We start from the raw sequence: 16,450 nt of genomic DNA, 5'->3' as shown, positions 1-16,450 counted from the left end.
ACCCCAGGTTGAAAAAAACGAAGTTCCCCTTTAAGTCGATGTGTTATGTACTAGGTACCTGTTGGGGGCGCTGCGACCCCTAGACACAACCTGATCTACTCTGCCTGGGTGTCCTGGGTGACGGAGTGTGATGTTGTAAGAGCCGAAACAGTCCAGGAAGCATCACTGATGATGTGTTCAGGTTCATCAACTGTGTGTTGTATCTACTTCAGATGCGCTGCTTTGGATAAAAGCGTCTGATAAATGAAACTGTTGAATTGCAGTGAACAGCATACGACACAAGGGAGAACCAAAACAGGCAACAATGCATAATAGTTGATTATGTTGCACAGCTCAGGTTGGAGCATCTCTAATGACTGACCACACACACACTGAGGATTTCAAATCTGCACTTTTCATTCTGAAACAATCTACAAGACCGAAACACTTAAACTGCTCCTCCTATTGTAACCAAATCTAACTTTTCTGCCTGGAACACATCCAGGGACTGAATGCATCCTGTAATCTAGGACAAGGATGCAGCATGAGCAGGGATTAATCAGAATAGAACAGAATAGCTACTTTATTGTCAACCACAACAGACACTAGTTGGTGCACATTATGACTGAATTTCAGATACAATCTGTTAATGTTAGTGTATTTACTCCAAGTAAACACTCAACCAGCAGTATGTTCAAATACTGTGCAGTTTTAAGATGGAGTCCAGGTGTTTGTGAGAAACCAGTGGTTTGAAAGCACATTTTTTAAACTAATTTAGTTTGAGAACCATAACACATGCTCTCCAAAAATAAGTATAAAAGGAAGGGTGCATTATGTTACACTTTAAAACAAACAGAGTTCTGTTGTGTTCCTTTGTTTTTTATTTGAGGATCTCTCTTTTTGCCGTATGATCAGATCAACCATGTGGTCCCAGTGTGAAGGAAAAAAAACTTCCTGTTGTTGGGAAGTTTTAAAAACCTTCTGGTTGGGTTGAGGGTAGAGAGGAAGGAGAGAACATGAAGACTTTGGAGGTCGCTGAGGCCGACAACAGCAGATCAGAAACATGCAGCTCCAGATCCAGAGAAACCTGCAGAGGACAAAACACAAAGTCAGTGACATACAAAGGTGGCGTCTAACTGTATGAAGACATAAAGAGGAGAGGAGAGAGGAGAGAGGAATACATCATGTGAAATCCTCCAGCAGCCTGGGTTGGAAAATGAACATTTTGAGAAAAAACTGAGTGTAACAATGAGCTAAATGCAGTTAAAGCTGTCATTCACAGCATCTGCATGGATATTTAAGTCACCTGTTGTAATGACTCTGTCTGTACTAAGACTAAATTAGTGAAGAACTCTGAAAATTCAGATAGAAATTCTGAGGGAGAGGCAGGTGGGAGATGAACAACTAACAGAACTTAGAGACATTACAAAGGTGAACTGCAGAGATGGTGCATTTTAGTGTTCAAAGTCACCTTTTCATTTGGTTATTGATCTGATCTTTCATAAGATCGGGGGTCTTGGAGAGATGGCTCTAAAGACAGCAAAAAGAGAGAAAACTTTAATTGACTCAGACAAATAATTACATCTGAGCTAAATGACTTCACATACTCATATTAACATTAAGTTTCTAATTAGCCAGTTTATTTGATAAACTTACCTTGTGTTAATTGCATGGTCTCACGAGTCATGCACTGGTCCTGGATCTGCCTCCCGTCATCTCTGGTCCATCCTGTCTGAATCTGCTTGATGTCGTTGAAGCACCAATTCTTTAAAAAAAAGAGAGAGAGATACAGATGTATTTTTCAATTGATTCTGACATCACTACATTTTGTCAGACTGTGATGTGCTACATACTAAATCCCTGCAGTGTCTGTTGGCTCATTCTTTCTTTCACATTTAAATTACCAGTGCATCCGGTAAAATCTCAATAAAGTTTCTTCTCCTCACAGGGCGGTCGTCGTCTCTGGCTTCATCTCTGTTGGGGCTCGGTCACTCGTCTTCAAATCGTCTTTGGGGTCGTCCTTGTCTTGGTCTTGGGTCCCGAGATCATCAGTCTGAAAGAAATCAAAAAGAAAACGCGGCAGAATCTTGTCGACGTGTGTTATTGTTGAGATTTCAAAAATATTAGATATATGAATGCAAAGTCAAAATCCAAAACTCACCGTTTCATGCAGCAGCATTCACAGGGATCCTTACGTACCTCTCCTGGAAACTTCCCTCTGGCAGCGAGACTTTCACCCTCACACTACACTTACTATCTTAAATAACACATTTAACCACCCCTTTTAATCCCAGTGTGACTCTCCTGAACTGTGATCTTGTCACTGTGGACTCCACTGTGGGTCCAGGGTGGGATACAGACGCACATGTTGCTTCTCTGTGACATGCCGTCTGCATCCTGTTCACCTTCTGACAGAGCGGAGCTTCACTGTGAGGGGGGGCATCACAGGAGGTTTCCCACAATGCCCCCCAGATCCGCCCACACCTCTGACGGGCACCCTGACAGGAGTCCCACCGACAAGAACCGAGCTCAGACAGAATCACACAAAATACAGTCGAAGAAAATTCATCCAAATAAAGTTGGAATAGATCTGATCAGACATAATCACAAGAGATTCATTCAAATAAAAACTGACCAGATCACATCCAGAAAAATCACACGTAGCTAAAATGTTTAAAACAAAACGGGGTAAATTTAATGAAATGAAAGGTTTGTGAACCTTCTTACCTGGAGGTTGGCTGGCAGGAAGTCCAGCAGCCCTCTTAGGTAAGGCAGGAGGCATCTGAGGAGAGAAACTCACACACTGGTTAGAAAAAAATGCTAAGAGAGGACCTCCTGCATGTTTGTCAGCATTCCTGTATGTTTGTCAGGAGGTCCCTCAACAGAAAAACTTGGAGGGGAAGAAGAGTCCTCCGATATCCCTGCAACTCCAAGGGAGGGGAGAAAAAGAAGGGTGAGAGGGGGAGGAGGGGGAGTAGATAGGAGAGAGGGGGGAAGGGAGAAAAAGAAGAGTTTTTTTGTTTTGTTTTTTTAGAAAAGAAGAGTTTTTTTTTTTAGAAAACAAGAGTTTTTTTTGTTTTTTAAGAAAAAGAAGTTTTTTGAGAATTTTTTTTCTTTTTTTGAGAAAAGAAGAGTTTTTTTGAGAAAAAGTTTTTTTATTTTTTGAGAAAAAGAAGAGGTTTTTGTTTTGTTTTTTTGAGAAAAGACGAGTTTTTTTTGTGGGGGGAGAGGTGGGGGAGACAAGCGAGGACGCTTGGAGGGAGGGGGGGAGGAGGAAGAGGGGGAGGAAGAGGAGAGAGGAGAGGGGGGGGGAGACAAGCGAGGACGCTTGGAGGGAGGGGGGGAGGAGGAAGAGGGGGAGGAGAAGGAGAGAGGAGAAGGGGGGGAGACAAGCGAGGACGCTTGGAGGGCAGGGGGGGAGGAGGAAGAGGGGGAGGAGAGGAGAGAGGAGAAGGGGGGAGACAGGCGAGGACCGCTTGGAGGGAGGGGGGGGAGGAGGGAAGAGGGGGAGGAAGAGGAGAGAGGAGAGGGGAGGGGACAAAGCGAGGACAGCTTGGGGAGGGGGGGAGGGGGAAAGAGGGGAGGAAGAGGAGAGAGGAGAAGGGCGGGGAGACCCAAGCAGGGGGGGGGGGAGGAATGAGGGGGAGGAAGAGGAGAAGGGGGGGGAGACAAGCAGCGGACGCTTGGAGGGAGGGGAGGAGGAAGAGGCGGGAGGAAGAGGAGAGAGGACGATGGGAGGGCAGCAAGCGAGGACGCTTGGAGGGAGGGGGGAGGGAGGAAGAGGGGGAGGAAGAGGAGAGAGGAGAGGGGGGGGAGACAAGCGAGGACGCTTGAGGAGGGGGGAGGAGGAAGAGGGGGAGGAAGAGGAGAGAGGAGAGGGGGGGGGAGACAAGCGAGGACGCTTGAGGGAGGGGGGGAGGAGGAAGAGGGGGAGGAAGAGGAGAGAGGAGAGGGGGAGGGAGACAAGCGAGGACGCTTGGGGGAGGGGGGAGGAGGAAAAGGGGGGAGGAAGAGGAGAGAGGAGAGGGGGGGGGGAAGACAAGCGAGGACGCTTGGAGGGAGGGGGGGAGGAGGAAGAGGGGAGGAAGAGGAGAGAGGAGAGGGGGGGGGAGACAAGCGAGGACGTTGGAGGGAGGGGGGGGAGGAGGAAGAGGGGGAGGAAGAGGAGAGAGGAGAGGGGGGGGGAGACAAGCGAGGACGCTTGGAGGGAGGGGGGAGGAGGAAGAGGGGGAGGAAGAGGAGAGAGGAGAGGGGGGGGAGACAAGCGAGGACGCTTGGAGGGAGGGGGGGGGGTAAGAGGGGAGGAAGAGGAGAGAGGAGGGGGGGGGCAGACAAGCGAGGACGCTTGGGGAGGGAGAGGGTGGGAAGAGAAGGAGGGGGAGGAATGAGAGAGAGGAGAGGGGGAGGAGACAGCGAGGACGCTTGGAGGGAGGGGGGGAGGAGGAAGAGGGAGGAGAGGAGAGAGGAGAGGGGGGGGGAGACAAGCGAGGACGCTTGGAGGGAGGGGGGAGGGAGGAGGGAGCGCATGGTGGAGGTGAGGGTGTGCTGTACCTTGGAGAGTCGCTGGGGTCCGACGTCCGCTGGAAACAGAAACAAAAACAACATTTCAACACAGACTCAGGAAACTGGAGCAAAGAGGTGAAGCTGCTCAAAGAGGGACGCTCAGGAGAACCTCAGAGGAACTCAGAGGAGAACATGTTGCTGCACCCCGAGTCTCTGATCGACTCCAGCTTCAGGGTTTCAGGAAGATGCTTCACATTTCTGCTCAGAGACTAATCCAGAAAGAAAACTTCTCAACTAAAATCCTCACTTTGTTTATCTTTAGTCAGCAGAGACTAAAAACTCACACAGCTCTGCAACGTCACAAACCAGCTCTCATGAATGCTCCTCGTTTTACTTCTCCATCATTTCACTTATTTTAACTCCAAATTCCATAAATACCATGCATCAAAATGCAAAACACTAAATCTGTTTTACAAAAATGATCTTTTAACAATAATAATACAGTAAACAACTGTGAATATAGATTAAAATATCTGTAAAGTATTTAAATTATAATAATATTAAAGTAGAACCAAAATAATAATTATTGTATTACAGATTATATTTTCTGAAATACTACTACTACTACATAATAATAATAATAATAATAATAATAATAATAATAATAATAATGTTTTACAAAATAAATACAGATATTTGCTGTTCTTTTTCACTTGGACAATACACTATTCCACTATTTTTAACAATAATAATACAGTAAACCACTGTGAATATGGGTTAAAAAATAATGGAAACCACAGGAAATATCTGTGATGTATTTAAATAAAAATTATATTAAAATAACCGAAATAATAATCAACTCTGGCTTCCTCCCACAGTCCAAAAATATGCTGAGGTTAATTGATTACTCTAAATTGCCAGTGTCATCAGAGTATTTCTGAATGTGGCAGGACTCAGTGCTGTATTTGAAGTCAGATGTACACAGAATGAATGGAGCCAGGACTGTTCCTTGTGCAGGCCCAGTACTACTCATTTCATACTGTTTGTCTGTATATGTAGCCCTGCGACAGACTGGCGACCTGTCCAGGGTGTCCCCTGCCTTCCCTCGAGTCAGCTGAGATCGGCTCCAGCACCCCCCGCGACCCGAGTGAGGATAAAGCGGTGTATAGAGAATTTTTAAGTAACCTCAGCATATTTTTGGACTGTGGGAGGAAGCCGGAGTGCCCGGAGAAAACCCACGCATGCACAGGGAGAACATGCAAACTACCATTAGCACTTACTATTTGATTTCCATCCCCATTGTACACATTTTTTTCTTGTAGCTAACAGCAAATATTTGTAAATTAACTATATTTTGCCGATTTAAATACAGTGAAAATAACATACATTTAGTGCCAATTGTTGTGAAATAATAATAACAATGATTAGTGTTTATAAAAATACATATTTTTGATGTGGATATTACACGTGCACGTTCTGACGTCGGGACGTTTCCCCTCGCGACGCTTCTTCAAATACTTCCATCGTCATGGTTACCAAAGATACACATTTCTTAGTGTTTTATGAAATATGGGCCAGTCGCCATATTGCTTTTTAATTTCTGAAACCAAATTATACAGAACCGGGTATCTTCTTGCTGCAAGGCGAAAGTGCCAACCACTACTCCAATGTGCAGCCACATTGTGAAATAACAAATATCAATTTATAAAATGCAGATTTTTGACGTTTTCATAGTGAACATGTAAATTATTCATTTTACTGGTCTCGGCACATTTAAATCAATATCCACATCATGATAAACTGAACGTTTGATCGGAAACCTTAAAAAGAGGCTCCGAGGACCTTCAATGCTTCACACACAACTGATCATATTTGGAACATTTATGAGAAATGGACCAGCAGCCATTTTCCACCGAACTTTCCATGTTAAACTAGAAACGCACTCGGAGAGCGCAGACCTTCGCCAGGCCATCTGTTTGTCTGTCTGTCTGTCTGTTAACATAACTCGAAAAGTCATGGACGGATTTTCACCATTTTTTACAGAATGCCCGGAAGCCCAAAGTAACAATCTATTAGATTTTGGAGGTGATCCGGATCACCGTCTGGATCCAGGATTTTTTTTGAAGGACTGTACAATTTTGAGAGATGCCATCTCTCAAAATTGTACAGACGGTGATCCGGATCACCTCCAAAAACTAATCGATTGTTACTTTTGGCCTTCCGGGCATTCTGTAAAAATCTGGTGAAAATCCCTCCATGACTTTTTGAGTTATGCTGTTAATTATCAGACAAACAGACAAACTCCGATGATTACATAACCTCCTGGCGGAGGTAACAAAATAACAGTTTTATCTACACATTCTCCTGTACGGTTATACAGCAAAACACAGTGTTCAGAGAAGATCAGCTGATGAGAAAAGCATGAAAATAATTTTCTTACCTTCATGTTGACAGTCCAAATGCAAAATGGAAAGTTCGAACGTCAACAGGCCTTTTGTAGGTGCGCGTCACCTTCTGTTGCCATGATTTAAAAGATGCACTGTGCTTGACCAGTTCTGATCTGCAGCTAAAAACAATCGTCCATGTTGTCCATTTCTGTTTCGCTTTTCCACGTATGCGCACGAGTTTCCATCGCCTGTCAGAGATGTGTGGAGCCTCAAAGCTACCTGAACCTTTTCTGACAAGATCCGCCTCTGATTGAAGCATCTTAGTGAGAACAAGATCCTTATTGCACTAAAATCATCTTATAGTCCTTCTAATAACACAGTTCAAGCAGTGCTCCGTAATTTTGTGCTTAATGGCCGCTTACCTTAATGAAATTCTCCTGGCAGCTCTGATGGATCTCGGGATTCATCCACAGAAGATTAAATACAAATAAATAAACCCTATAAACCCAGAATCATTGTGGAACAGAGAATGAATATCAGGGCCAGAGTGGGATTCATGCTCAGCCCTGGAGTTTCAGGTCCACTTTAGATCACGACCTATTAATATTAAAATCATGTAACTACATGTCAAGTCTACAATAGCACACTTTTCTGTAAAGCCCTGTAAGTCAGTGTATTTTTCTAAAATACTTCCAATTCAGTGCAAGTAAGGGTTGCTTCACAATGTGGATTTATTTCAAAATAAGTGCACATCTCCAACATTATTCTTTACAACACATACTTGTCAGCAATATCAGAATCTGTTCTGTTCAAATAAGTGTTCAGATATTCAAATCTTAAAATTAATTAAAAGAAAAATATAAATATTTCATTTTAAAGAAAAAATAAAAATAAAATAAGAAGTGTTGCAGTTTCTAATAACGCTATCGTCTTTTTTTCCTCTGCAAGGAAACAGTTCCATCGCAACTTAGATTTCACAGAACATCAGTTAAAGGGCAAATCTCCAACACTACTCTTTACAACATCAGCATGTATGTATGTACATCCTGTGACTGAGGGCGAGCAAATTATCAAAACTAACAACCGACTCATCTTCATCTGTCTCATCCCTAACTTGTGGTTCAGGGTTCTGCTGCTGTGATCAGTCCTTGAGGAGACTCTCCTCCATAGACATAATAAAGAGTAGACGCCGCATCGACCGCTACTGCCTATTGGCGCTGACGAGCCGTGGGGCCGAGAGTGCCTGTATTCGTGTTGGTGCGCACGAAACCGAAACTAAAACTTACGTGACAGTTTCACGAATCCCCGTGAGACCAGGTTGTGTATTCACCTTATTCAGGAAGTGAGGCAGGGCAGCGCCATTTTTGAGAGCGACTTCCGATTGACCGTCTTTGCACTATAACAACATCGAGTCCTCTCGCTACTGTAGCTACTTTTAACTGTTCTTTTAAGCGATTTTAACATGTTTGGCATCAATTACGCTGTCCGCGGGTGCCACAACAACTGGGGAAAGATGAAGCTTTCTCTCTCTCAGAATTGTTTAGAGCACGGAAAGGTTAGATCTGAATGCTGCGGTCCAGCTCATGGCTATGTAAACAAACAGCTTGCATCGGTCACTGTCAGCGCAGCTGCAGCGATTCTACCAAAGTTCAGTTTTCCACTAAAGACCTAGCCATGCCATCAGTGAGGTAAAAAGATACTCTCTGCTATTTTGAGACGTTGTTATGACTGCGGTTTGGTCAGAATCAGTTTTTTGTTGCTCCAGGGAATTAGCATTAGCTTGTGACAGGGCTAATAACACAGTAAACTGCAGGAGCTGTTTCAGAAATGACAATAACAACCTCTGTTTGCACAGCCACATCGTATATACATGAATCAAATTAAGTTTTATTCAAATCAACATACCTTCCATAATATGGCAGCAGCGTGACTGCAGAACTGCCCCAACCCACGACGCTGAAGTTAGCTTCCGATTCGGCACTTAAGGGAAAAGTTAAGGGGAAATGAAATGAACGTGCGGTGCGACAGTTTATCCACTGATTATCTGTTTTTCTCGACACTTCTTGATGTGTAAACATTTTAGACATTTGGGTAAGACATTAACTATGCCTGACAAGAGCTATTGTATTTGTAAAATTTGTATTTTATTTGTGAAAACGTTTAAGGGGATATTTCACCGTTTTTGCTTTATAACCAGTCCTTATTAGACCAGGTCCAGATTGAAAACCACTGTACCTACACTCCTCACATCTGTACTCAACTATTCTACAGAGCCTGAAAATTCATAAAAACATAGTCTCTGATTTGTGAAAACTTTATTCTATTTGTGAAAATGCAATAAAGGCACATTTTACAGTTTTTTTCTCATCCAGACCACATTAGACCAGGTCCAGGTCGAGAACCGCTACATGTAGACTCTTCAAATCTGGACTGAATTATTCTACAGAGCCTGTAGATTCATAAAAACATAGTCTCTGATTTGTGAAAACTTTATTCTATTTGTGAAAATGCAATAAAGGCACATTTTACTGTTTTTTCAGCATATACACCACATTAGACCAGGTCCAGCTTGAGAACCGCTACACTTAGACTCTTCAAATTTAGACTGAATTATTCTACAGAGCCTGTAGATTAATAATAACATAGTCTCTGATTTGTGAAAACTTTATTCTATTTGTGAAAATGCAATAAATGCACATTTTACTGTTTTTTCAGCATATAGACCACATTAGACCAGGTCCAGCTTGAGAACCGCTACACTTAGACTCTTCAAATTTAGACTGAATTATTCTACAGAGCCTGTAGATTCATAAAAACATAGTCTCTGATTTGTGAAAACTTTATTCTATTTGTGAAAATGCAATAAATGCACATTTTACTGTTTTTTCAGCATATACACCACATTAGACCAGGTCCAGCTTGAGAACCGCTACACTTAGACTCTTCAAATTTAGACTGAATTATTCTACAGAGCCTGTAGATTAATAATAACATAGTCTCTGATTTGTGAAAACTTTATTCTATTTGTGAAAATGCAATAAATGCACATTTTACTGTTTTTTCAGCATATAGACCACATTAGACCAGGTCCAGCTTGAGAACCGCTACACTAAGACTCTTCAAATTTAGACTGAATTATTCTACAGAGCCTGTAGATTCATAAAAACATAGTCTCTGATTTGTGAAAACTTTATTCTATTTGTGAAAATGCAATAAATGCACATTTTACTGTTTTTTCAGCATATAGACCACATTCGACCAGGTCCAGGTCGAGAACCGCTACACTTAGACTCTTCAAATCTGGACTGAATTATTCTACAGAGCCTGTAGATTCATAAAAACATAGTCTCTGATTTGTGAAAACTTTATTCTATTTGTGAAAATGCAATAAATGCACATTTTACTGTTTTTTCAGCATATAGACCACATTCGACCAGGTCCAGCTCGAGAACCGCTACACTTAGACTCTTCAAATCTGGACTGAATTATTCTACAGAGCCTCTGAATTCATAAAAACATAGTCTCTGATTTGTGAAAACTTTATTCTATTTGTGAAAATGCAATAAAGGCACATTTTACTGTTTTTTCAGCATATAGACCACATTAGACCAGGTCCAGCTTGAGAACCGCTACACTTAGACTCTTCAAATTTAGACTGAATTATTCTACAGAGCCTGTAGATTCATAAAAACATAGTCTCTGATTTGTGAAAACTTTATTCTATTTGTGAAAATGCAGTAAATGCACATTTTACTGTTTTTTCAGCATATAGACCACATTAGACCAGGTCCAGCTTGAGAACCGCTACACTTAGACTCTTCAAATTTAGACTGAATTATTCTACAGAGCCTGTAGATTCATAAAAACATAGTCTCTGATTTGTGAAAACTTTATTCTATTTGTGAAAATGCAATAAATGCACATTTTACTGTTTTTTCAGCATATACACCACATTAGACCAGGTCCAGCTTGAGAACCGCTACACTTAGACTCTTCAAATTTAGACTGAATTATTCTACAGAGCCTGTAGATTAATAATAACATAGTCTCTGATTTGTGAAAACTTTATTCTATTTGTGAAAATGCAATAAATGCACATTTTACTGTTTTTTCAGCATATAGACCACATTAGACCAGGTCCAGCTTGAGAACCGCTACACTAAGACTCTTCAAATTTAGACTGAATTATTCTACAGAGCCTGTAGATTCATAAAAACATAGTCTCTGATTTGTGAAAACTTTATTCTATTTGTGAAAATGCAATAAATGCACTTTTAAAATAAAAGCATATCCACCTCAAAGCTAAGCGCTTGTTTTCATTACTGAAAAACCAAGCTCACCTCTCATGTTCTCATCCAGCTGCAGAGAAACACCGATGTCACAGATTTTCACCGTCTCAAAGTTGCCTTTGATGACCACATTGCATGACTTCATGTCGCCGTGCAGCAGCTTCTTCTCATTGTGCAGATACTGTAAAGACAAACAAACACAGCATTCCCACCCGTCAACAGTCGTTTGTGTTGATGTTGTTAAATCAAATTTGAAGATGGCAGATGCTGACAGAAGATGAAAATGTTTTGGGGAAAAAAACCAAAATACGTTGATCTGTAAGTCAAGAAGTTAAAACTAAAAGTTGAATTTAAGCTGAGCAACAATTTCAATACATAGAGCGACACGTGTGACGTTAATTCAATGTAATCTATGCGTTGGCAGCAGGTACACACGTGGACAAAATTGTTGGTACCCCTCAGTTAAAGAAGGAAAAACCCACAATTCTCACTGAAATCACTTGAAACTCACAAAAGTAACAATAAATAAAAATTGATTGAAAATTAAATAATCAAAAACAGCCATTACTTTTGAATTGTTGATTAACATAATTATTTAAAAAAACAAACTAATGAAACAGGCCTGGACAAAAATGATGATACCCATAACTTAATATTTTGTTGCACAACCTTTTGAGGCAATCACTGCAATTAAACGATTTCTGTATTTGTCAATGAGCGTTCTGCAGCTGTCAACAGGTATTTTGGCCCACTCCTCATGAGCAAACAGCTCCAGTTGAGGCCTCACCTGCAGGCTGCGGGCCACATGCAGCGCCACTTTCTCTATGTTGGCGGCAGGGAAAGCCTTCAGACTGTCCTTCTTCCTCTTCTCTATCACATCATTGAGGGATTGCTCTCCTCCGTACTCCATGGCCAGACATTTGGAGCCGTCTTTAGCCGTGGCAAAGGCACGGAAACCTTAATGTTGAAGCAAGAAACACAGAATTACCACCAGAAATGTAACGCAGCATCACAAGCTGATTGACCTTGGCAGAATGTAATGGAATCAATGTGAAATAAGTCACATTTTATAACAACAGCCAACACGAGATGCGTCTTGGTGAGGAATGTCAAAAACGTACAAAATAGCCCTTGCTTTGAAGTTTGCCGTTTGCTGTCAAATTTATCTAAATTGCAAATTTGCCCACTTTTTGTTCTGTGCATTTTAAAACCGATGAAACATATGAAAAAATAAAAACAAGTTGATAGTGAACTGTGGGATCCAGTAAAATGTCAAATACAACTATGTTACTATACTACCTGCTGTAATGAGACGTGAAATGTTGGGATGCCTTTGACAACAATCAGTCTACGGTGCGTACCTAAAATAAAGCATCGACTTGCTGCTCTAGTTAACCTTTTCTTGGACATTTAAGTCTGGAATTTACAATTTAATATAATACTATTTTGACATGGAAAAATAATATTTAAGGTGACTTCAGGAGCCTGCTAGCCTAGCCGCGCTAGACAACCCACAGCAACGAATTTAATTCTCTGCCAGGGTGGGTCTAGTTACCCTCCATAAGGCTCGAGGCTGGATGCTCCTAAAACTGGCCGGACCAATCACCATGAAGTGTAGAGTCAGAAGGCGGGCATAACTAATTTACGACAGAGGCGCGACGATTCTGACAGAAACAACCGGCGCACAATAAACAGTTATCTTTCGACTCAGCTTTGGCCACAGCCCTTAAAGATTTGAAGCTAAAATTCAACTTGAAAGATAAACAAAGGACGGCACTGAAGTGTTTCATTGAGAAGAAAGACGTATGTGGACTTATGCCGACGGGATATGGCAAATCCTTAATATACCAGTTGGCTCCGCTGGTTGGGAAGCTAATGGGACTTAGCCACAATCCGCCGGCGCTCGAGGAACTACGTCAGCCTATTCGTTGCGCTGATTGGTTGTATACCTACCCAATTGCTGCAGAGTGATTTGAAAGACAACCTTTTAGCCCGCCTCCCTCCCTGTCAAGCGGTCCTAGACCCTTGTGCCTTCAGAACATGGGTCTAGCAGGGCTAGGCTAGGGGCCTGCAGCACAAGGCCAAAATTAGTTAAGCTCTCTACATAAACTGCCTGAAGGTCTCATGTTCAATTGAGTGACTGTTTTTAGATTTATTGTTGCAGGTTTAACGTTGTGACAAGTTCGCTGTCCGTGGGTCCACTCAATACACACACACGCCTTGGTTGTCGAGGGAATATTGTTTATTATTTCACGATTCAATGTATACCACAGTCCGGTACGCAGCCTCCGCTGTCACCCAGTCCACGCAGCCTCCGCTGTCACTCAGTCCACGCAGCTTCCACTGTCTCTCCGCTGCTCCTCTCATCTCTGTCTGCCCGACTTTTTATCCTCCGCTCCGGCTGCTACTGCGGAGATAATCAGGTCAGCCGATTACCACCACCTGTGTCAATTACCTTGACACTGCCTCCACGCACCCCTCCACACCTCTCTCTCCTGCAGCTGAGCTCTCCCACGCCCATCGCCACAAACGTGTCATTTGGTTTTAAAATACAGCTTCTTATAAATAGAGGGAGAGTTTATCAATAAATGAATACATACAGATAATAAGACACAATTTATTTGATTTCAGATTATTCCATTCTCTACAGGATGTTTAAGTGTTGATGCTTTTACATTCTTATTTCATAACTGCAGCTCAGGTACTGTGAAATATTACAACACTTAACATTAGAAATGCAACATTTCAGTCAGACAGACTTCATCAGGCACTGGTTACTTTTCTCTTCTTCTCTTGGGTCATTTCTATCTTGGAATCAGACGTCACTTAGTTTTACACTAAAGAACCTTAATATATCCCACACCTGTTCATGTCTTGGCCTTACTTTAACAAACAGAAATGATTTCAGGAGTTTCTACATCTGATTCTTGTCTTCTGATGGCAACATATTGTTTCCATTTAATCTGGCAAAATATCACTTTTACTGTCGCTACTCACGGTCCGGACAGCGTCACATCTAATTGAAAATCATAGCTGACGGTAATCCAAGTGTTTGCAGAACCAGCTGACCACCAGCTCATTTATTCAAAATGGCAGATTTTTAGCTAGCTTCATTAAACATTCTCCTGATTGTCCTTCTTGCTCCACATTTCCATGTTTCTTTTTTTGCTAAGTAATAACTTCCCAGTGTAAAAGGGTAGAGAAAGAACTTCATCATATGGAGTCTCGTCTTACCAACAATGTTTGGGTGATTGATTCCCTTCAGGACTTCCGCCTCCTCATTGAGGCGCTGCTGGTAAACAGCCACCTGTTTGGCTGCACATTTACTGTTGATCTTCTTAACAGCCCAAGGTGACGCATTCAGCTTTTCCATCCTAGGATGAAATTGATCAATAACCCCGTGTCAAGGTGCGTTGCATTATTACTAATACAGGCACACACAAACAAACATCAAAATCAGCATATGCTGCAGCTTGAAAAAAAATATAGCACTTTTAAACAAATTGTAGATGGATTTTCAAAGGTATACCAAAGCTAAAGTTGCACACGATCAATTTTAAAAGCTGATTATTTTGTTGTTAATTTGATGATTGCTTTGTTGTAAATGCCCACAGTTCATTCATTGTCCCATCCTGGCCGGCTGCAACTAACAAATATTTTAATTTTTGATTGATATGGGAGAAATTTGCTTGAACATTTGGTTTGATAAATTGCACGAAGTAGTAAAAATAGTAAAGCAGTTCCCCAAAGCTAAAGGAAGCGTCCTAAAATCGTTAGTTTTATCTAATACCAGCCCAAAGTTACTGAGATTATTGTGGCGCCAGTCCAGTTGAAAGTGTTTCGCATTGCTTTAAGATATGAGACTTCGTCATTCACCCAACAGAAGTAACATTACCTGAACTTCTCTCCTCTGTAACAACAAAACCACTGCAGCTAAACGGCGCCGAACATTCAAAATGACAACCAGCTCAGTCGGTACGGGGGCCGCGGAGGGACAAACAGAGCGCAAGTCGTTTGCGTTATTTACAGTTTTTCTCAATCGCTTTGATAGCCTACATTTCTCGAATCATCATCGACATTAGCAAAACAGTGAGTGTATTTCTCAAAACAATTCGTACAAATAGCAAAACACCGTGGATTAACTGCAAAAGCCAGTCTCTTGCTCAAAATCCTTAGTTCATTTCTCAAGAGTAAATATCTGTGTCAATGAACATGTCAGTGTCATCAGAATGACAAGTCATTGTGTGTGGATAAAACAGTCAAATTGCTTAGTCATGTTGTCATTGTAACAGTGTACTGTGGAGGGATGTTCTGATATAAACTATGGGTAAAGTTTTGATGCCAGTTATTGTAAATTGTAAGTTACACCTTAGTGTATGTGGGAGATTGATTGCAAGAGACTGGACAAGATTCACATTTAGGTTTTTACTGTTTGTATTGTATTTTGTTGACAGACCACGTTATTGTGATACAGAAAGGAATACAGCCCTGCATAGCAAAAAGAAAAACAAAAGTAGAAATATGAATATAGGACAATCTTCAGGGAAAACTGTACATGCAGTGTTGTAGGAATTACAATGCTGTCTTCTTACATCTCCTAACGTTCCTGTCTGTTGGGACACAAATACTCATCCACATCACAAATATCTTCTCTTGCGTCTTTGAGAGATTTTAGAAAATCCGAATTCTTCACACATTTCCTCATGGAGAAATTCAAGATTTACCTTGGAACAATTTACAAATTCAGGACAGATTTAGAAAAAAAAACATCGAATGAAAATGTATAGAAATATCACTGACATATTATGACAACTTCCATCCATCCATTATCTATATACCACTTTGTCCTCACTAGGGTTGCTGGAGCCAATCTGTTGCAGGGCTACAATCACACTCACACCTACAGGCAATTTAGAATAACCAATTAACCTCAGCATATTTATGGACTGTGGGAGGAAGCCGGAGTGCCCAGAGAAAACCCACACATGCACAGGGAGAACATGCAAACTCCATGCAGAAAGATCCCAGGCCCACCCCAGGATTTGAACCAGAGATCTTCTTGCTGCAAGGTAAAAGTGCTAACCACTACTCTACTGTGCGGCCCTATTATGACAACTTGTTAAATCATTTTACATGTTAAGACTTATGCGATGAATTAATGCCCAAATGTTGTGGAGATTGAGATTATTCAACAGAGACCTATTGTACATTTTGATCAACATGACATAAGCAACTGATCATGTACGAAACAGCAGAGAATTGTACATAATCATTTGCATGGATGTACCAAAG

General features: G+C 41.6%; 1 protein-coding gene across 6 annotated transcripts in view; it reads right to left on the bottom strand.

Annotated features, from left to right (window-relative positions):
• Positions 1-16,450, bottom strand: part of LOC127530337 (lymphokine-activated killer T-cell-originated protein kinase homolog) — a 349,629-nt gene that overhangs the window by 11,742 nt on the left and 321,437 nt on the right. For 2 of the 6 annotated variants that reach the window (XM_051936981.1, XM_051936989.1), the window contains 3 exons: positions 11,946-12,115; positions 11,210-11,339; positions 8,530-8,849 (listed from right to left, as the gene is read on the bottom strand). In XM_051936981.1, the coding sequence (XP_051792941.1) occupies positions 8,761-8,849; positions 11,210-11,339; positions 11,946-12,115 (389 nt within the window). In that variant the 3' untranslated portion in view covers positions 8,530-8,760. Of the gene's footprint in view, positions 1-8,529; positions 8,850-11,209; positions 11,340-11,945; positions 12,116-14,392; positions 14,533-15,053; positions 15,127-16,450 lie in introns of those variants that run through there. The other 4 variants (XM_051936983.1, XM_051936987.1, XM_051936988.1 and 1 more) reach the window with 3 other exon arrangements.

The sequence above is a fragment of the Acanthochromis polyacanthus genome, chromosome 16 (genome assembly GCF_021347895.1).
Source record: "Acanthochromis polyacanthus isolate Apoly-LR-REF ecotype Palm Island chromosome 16, KAUST_Apoly_ChrSc, whole genome shotgun sequence".
NCBI classification, from domain to species: Eukaryota; Metazoa; Chordata; class Actinopteri; family Pomacentridae; genus Acanthochromis; species Acanthochromis polyacanthus.
This window is presented reverse-complemented; position numbering and strand designations above follow the sequence as displayed.